Source organism: Montipora foliosa, chromosome 14 (assembly GCF_036669935.1).
Source record: "Montipora foliosa isolate CH-2021 chromosome 14, ASM3666993v2, whole genome shotgun sequence".
NCBI lineage: Eukaryota > Metazoa > Cnidaria > Anthozoa > Scleractinia > Acroporidae > Montipora > Montipora foliosa.
The window spans coordinates 25,609,609-25,614,964 of NC_090882.1; the positions used below are offsets into that span (position 1 = coordinate 25,609,609).

Below are 5,356 nucleotides of genomic sequence, written 5' to 3' on the forward strand. Positions count from 1 at the left end.
TATTCGAAGACGCACGGTTTACAAACAGGAAGTGAGTTTCTTGCAACCGGAAGTAATTTGCTCTATTACTATTTTGCTCCTGTTATACCACATTCTTGTTTGCTTTCCCAAAACGTTTAGAGAACTGTTCTCTGACATATTTTTCAAAGAAGGGTCCATATAGTTTATGTTATGGGTCACATCTGATCACACCTTTATTGTGGCTTTTACCAACGAACAGCGTGACAACTTCCCTTTTAAGGCCTTGGACACCTTTCTTGATCCTAAAGATTGTTACTAATGAAACTCCTACTTCCTCAGCAACATCTTTAGCTTTGTCGTTATGATCTTGCACCTGTAATAAAATATACGCTCCTAAAGCCTCGTCAACATGACTATTATGTACCATTTCCAGTTGTTTTGATAATGACCCTCAATGATGACGTAACATTGCTTTTCTTTATTAGGGTTAATTAACTTTAATTGTCAATCGAATACCATGACGACATGCTACGACTGATATATTTTCTTTTTTGTACTTACAGAACTCATACATACACGCGTTTTGTGTTCTTGGGCAAAATGATCCCCAGACAATCTTGGACAAAAAGGGTTGAGAATATTAAAAACAGGGGTTATTTTGCGCACTACGTCCTCAATATTGCACATTGTTAGCGATCCCCCTCCCCCCTACAACCAATGTTGATAAGCCCAGGTTCGACATGCTTAGTTTCGTCTAGCAACATTGATCAGGAGGGGGGGGGGGGGTGGGGGCAAAAAGAGAGCTTATTTTTCATACTCGTGATCGGAGTTTAGTCCAAAAGCAGAGTTTTCTCATCAATTTTGTCCAAGATTGTAGCTTTACCTGGGTTAAAATTTCCACTCAACCTAGCTTAAACCTCATCTAAAAAGGAGACTTACACCTTTCCCCCTCAAGCTTTGTTTTACGCATCTCAACACATCTTCTAAATCTTTGGTATCATCTTATCGGTTTCTGTGTTCATACACTTGTTAATTGAGTCTCAACATTACAACATACTAAGGGAACAAAGAACTGAACTTTGCACTTACCGCTACTTGAACTCGCACCATCCAGATCTATAGTCCTGTCTTGACCACTACACTACAACCACGAACATTCTCAATCCAACAAAGTTCTCATCATTTTTTACTTTTCCATGATTGGTCAATTAACATCTATGCACGCGCGGTGGCCTCATGGTTAGAATGCTCGACTCCGGATCGAGTGGTGCGGGTTCGGGTCCCGGCCGGGGACATTGTGTTGTGTTCTTGGGCAAGACACATTACTCTCACGGTGCCTCTCTCCACCCAGGTGTATAAATGGGTACCGGCGAAAATGCTGGGGGTAACCCTGCGATGGACTAGCAGGCGGGGAGTAGAAATACTCCTAGTCGCTTCATGCTACGAAAATCGGAGATAAGTGCCGGCCTGATGGGCCTTCTGCCTCGTAAGCAGAGACTTTACCTTACAACAACCAAAACTAATCCTAGCATGGAGCTAATTTTTCTCAACGCTTAAGCTGGGCTCCAAACGAGTTTCTTTAATCCATCTGAGTGCGTATTCAATCTTAAGTCTTGCCACGTGTCTAAAGTTTGATGACGTCGAACGCGTGCTCAGCAATTTTGCGTGTCCATTTCTCGCGCGCCTGTTTTTGTTCGCATCATGCAGCTCTCCAAAGCATTTGACACTGTGACACAAATACATTCATCAACTTTATTTATCTCGAAATTCAGTGTAGTCTGAGAAAGTTAGTACTTTATCGCAAACGTGACTATCGAACTAAAAAACATAAGCTAAAACAGAGCAAACAACTCCTTACAAACTTTAATATATTTCAATGGATCAATCTTATCATGCATGCATTTCGACAGATATTCTTATACATTAGCTTCAATAAAGTGTTTCCAATTAAAAACAAAGAGGAAAGTCGCACGGAAATTTAAAACCCTCAGTTTTTACATACTTGGTAAATGCATATTCATCAGTTAACTGAGTGAAATCTCACAACTTTCAAGTCATTAAGAGCAAAAACCTGAACAGGCTCCGAGCGATATCTACAACGCAATAATAAAAACAGAGCTCTTTTGAACTCTGGCATTTTTAATGCATATAACAATGGATTTATAAGAGAGTTTCCGTAAAATAAGCACTCTAAGGATAGTGCTAAATGCGACCGTGTTTCATGAGAAATGGTTTCAACCATTTCGCCTGAAGTAACATGAAAAAGAAAGCAGAAAATAGTAAATGGCATCACTAGTATTAACGATACAATTATTACAATGAACAATGTCTTGGTCAGTTTTCTTTCTCTTCTGATTGTACCATGATGCTGAGGATACGTTCCACAGTAAACTTTAATAGTGATGGACGTGTAAGAAACAACGATGATAAAAGGGCAACAAAATAGAAATAAGTAGTATGATGCTTGCAATGGAGAAACATTAGTGTTATCTGAGCGGCCCAAGAAAAGTGTTGAAAAAGTGATAGCTATAGGCAGGGCAGCTGTAAACCAAACACCCGCAATAGCTGCTCCAAATATCTTCTTTTTCAGGAGGCGATGCTTGAATGGACGAAAAGTTGCGTCCATCCGTTCCAAAGAAATAGCAGCAAGGTTTGTTAGACAGGCTAGCGGAAAGAAATAACTCAAACTGGAAATAACTATGGTGATCTCAATGCTCCTGAACAGGTTAATCTTCCACAAGTTACAATAGTTACCCAATAACAAACTTTGTAAGATCACGTTGTATGCAGCAAACATGTCTGCAACCGCCAGGCTGATCACCAGGTACATGCTACGCTTGTGAAGCATTCGCTCTTTCAGGTAAATAATGATTGTAAGGGCATTCATGGTCACTATAGCAACAGCTTCGATGTTAAGTACTGTCAGCCAGGCAAGGCACTCAGATGAAGAAAAGGGCTCGAGATTTCGAGTAACTGTTCTGTTTTGGTGATGAGAATCATTGGCCATCTACGTTAAGAAAGAAAACGACGATTAGAACATTAGGATAGTTTGTGATTGGCTAAGAGAAATGCAATTTTTAGGTAACGCAATACAAAAGAGAGGAAAGAGGTGATTCAGTAAAAAAAGGTAAAAACCAAGCATTCTGATTGGCCAATAAAAGGTGAGTCTTCTGCACAATTATCATAACTTTTCTTTTAATTTTCTTCCTGTGTATTATCAATAAATAGCCACAATTTTCTTTTCGTAGAATTTGAAAAACAATTAAACACTGATCAATTTAAGACCTCTGGGCTCTTGCAGTTTAGTTAGTTTTTAAAAACCTTACAAGTTTTGTTTGTCCCAAATTGCACAAAAACATCGTGATTATTCGTATAGACGCAATTTCGCTTTAAAGTGATGAACGAATGCACTTCGTATTAGTAACATTCCGTGCTTAAATGTTTCTTATCATGATCGTTTGATAAACCAGCTGAAAATGAAGTAACACAGAGAGAACCAATAAAAGCGGCCTCTGAGTGGCACATTGACATCGAGCACAAAGGCTTGAGTTGATAAGTCTGAATATTGATCCACAAGTGGACGTTATCTTTGAGAAGACATTGTTGAGGAAACAGCCTATGTTTCAACCCTATGCACACATTTCTAAATTTGTTTTCATACAAAATCATTGACTTTTGCTTACCTTTTTCCTTGTAGGTTCTTTATAATCTATCCAAAATACTTCAATGCTGTTCTACGTCCCGTTAACTAAAACACCGAAAATACACGTTTGTCAAAGAGCGGAAATCGAAATGTTTTTACTATGTATAGGTTTCGAGAAACTTGGCTCTTTTCTTCAAACAATATGTGCCAATAATCTGATACATATAGACTACACTTTTTATTTGTCGAGTCTTTTAAATGTTCAAGTCCAAGTTCAAGATCATAAAATTCCCCTCATATCTTGCCGGTAAAATCCGTTCTCAGGTTGAATTCGTTTTAACTTGGGTTAAATTGGTGATCTTTATTTTCCAAAGATTGAATACGCACTCAGATGGATTGAAGAAACTTTTTTGAAGCCTAAATTAATCCTAGAGGAAAATTAAGGTCAGGTTTGAATTAGAGTTGGTTTTTATACATAGATATCAATTGACTTACACAAAAGTAATTTATGAAAAGAACTGTGTGGGGTTGCACATGTTCGTCGTCGTACTGTAGTGGTGAAGACAGGACTATTGATCTGGAAGGTCCGTGCTCGATCACCGGTTAAGTACACAGTACGGTTCTTTGTTCCCTAACTTTGTTGTAATGTTGAGACTAAATCGATTCAGTGTATGAATGCAGAAGCCGATAAGATGATATAATATGAAACATTAAGAAGATGTGTTGAGATGCGTAAGACAGAGCTTGAAGGAAGGTACTGGTGTTTTCAATGCTAACTAGGTAGAGTGCATACTCAACCTAGGTAAAATGAGGATCACGAATTTAACCTATAAGGTAAAAACGGATTCAACCTGAGAACGGATTTGACCGACAACATATATACAATTTTGAAACAATAGCAGACTAAAGTATTAGCTTAAAAATCCGACCAAAGACAATACGGTTTTAGAACAAGAGAATAAAGCGCAAATTAAGTTACGAAAAGCGAATGAAAAAAATTTTAACATTTCTTAAAGTTTGAAATTTGAAATGTCGATAAAAAATGCCTTAGTGTACCGATGAAAATAAAGAATAAAAGGAGATGAAAGAGAAGAAAAACGAAAGAGAAGACAACGAATGGGGAAACTAGACAAACTGTTACAGCATTGCACGAATATAGTTATCCTGTTCTTCTTAATTTTATTGTCATTTAAAGTTAGTTTAAATTTTATTTACCGTTTGTTCAAAAACAAGTAAATAAAGTAAGATACCAACCTTTTGTTCCCTTTTTTAACAAATGCCAGCCAATATGGTAACAGGAAACCGGTTTCTGCAAAAACTCAATATCAACTGGAGAAAAGACTTTCAAAGCAGGGCAAATAAAGTACAATGCTTGCTTTTACTGAAGACGCTAAATTATTAACCTTGGATACACCCCTTTCAGTTTTCGTCTTGGGCAATATGTCATCAACCTTGTCTTACACTCCAAAGTGCAAGCTACGACACCTTTTTATTTTTTCTATTAAATTCAGTGACGTCATTGCGCTTCGCCCTCACGCGAACCATTTAAGTGGAAAAAAATAGTAGTGTAAGTTAAGTTACGTACCTCGACTTCTATGAATAAAAGCCGATATATATTTTTATTCCAAGAAAACGTATTCGAGTTTACTAGCTGTTTCTTAAGCTTGCGTAATTGCGCTGCATGAAAATTTGCTATAGAAGATGGAACCCGAGAGGAAGAAGTTTAAAGTAAGGTTAATTCACAAACGTGAT

General features: G+C 37.6%; 1 protein-coding gene across 1 annotated transcript; it reads right to left on the minus strand.

Moving 5' to 3' along the window:
• Positions 1-1,772: 1,772 nt before the first annotated feature.
• Positions 1,773-5,068, minus strand: LOC137985401 (QRFP-like peptide receptor). Its single transcript, XM_068833022.1, has 3 exons — positions 4,859-5,068; positions 3,645-3,709; positions 1,773-2,968 (listed from the first exon to the last, which is right to left on the minus strand). Exon 3 carries the CDS (start codon positions 2,966-2,968, stop codon positions 1,982-1,984), a length of 987 nt encoding a protein of 328 aa, XP_068689123.1. The 5' UTR covers positions 3,645-3,709; positions 4,859-5,068; the 3' UTR covers positions 1,773-1,981.
• Between the last annotated feature and the right edge of the window lie 288 nt (positions 5,069-5,356).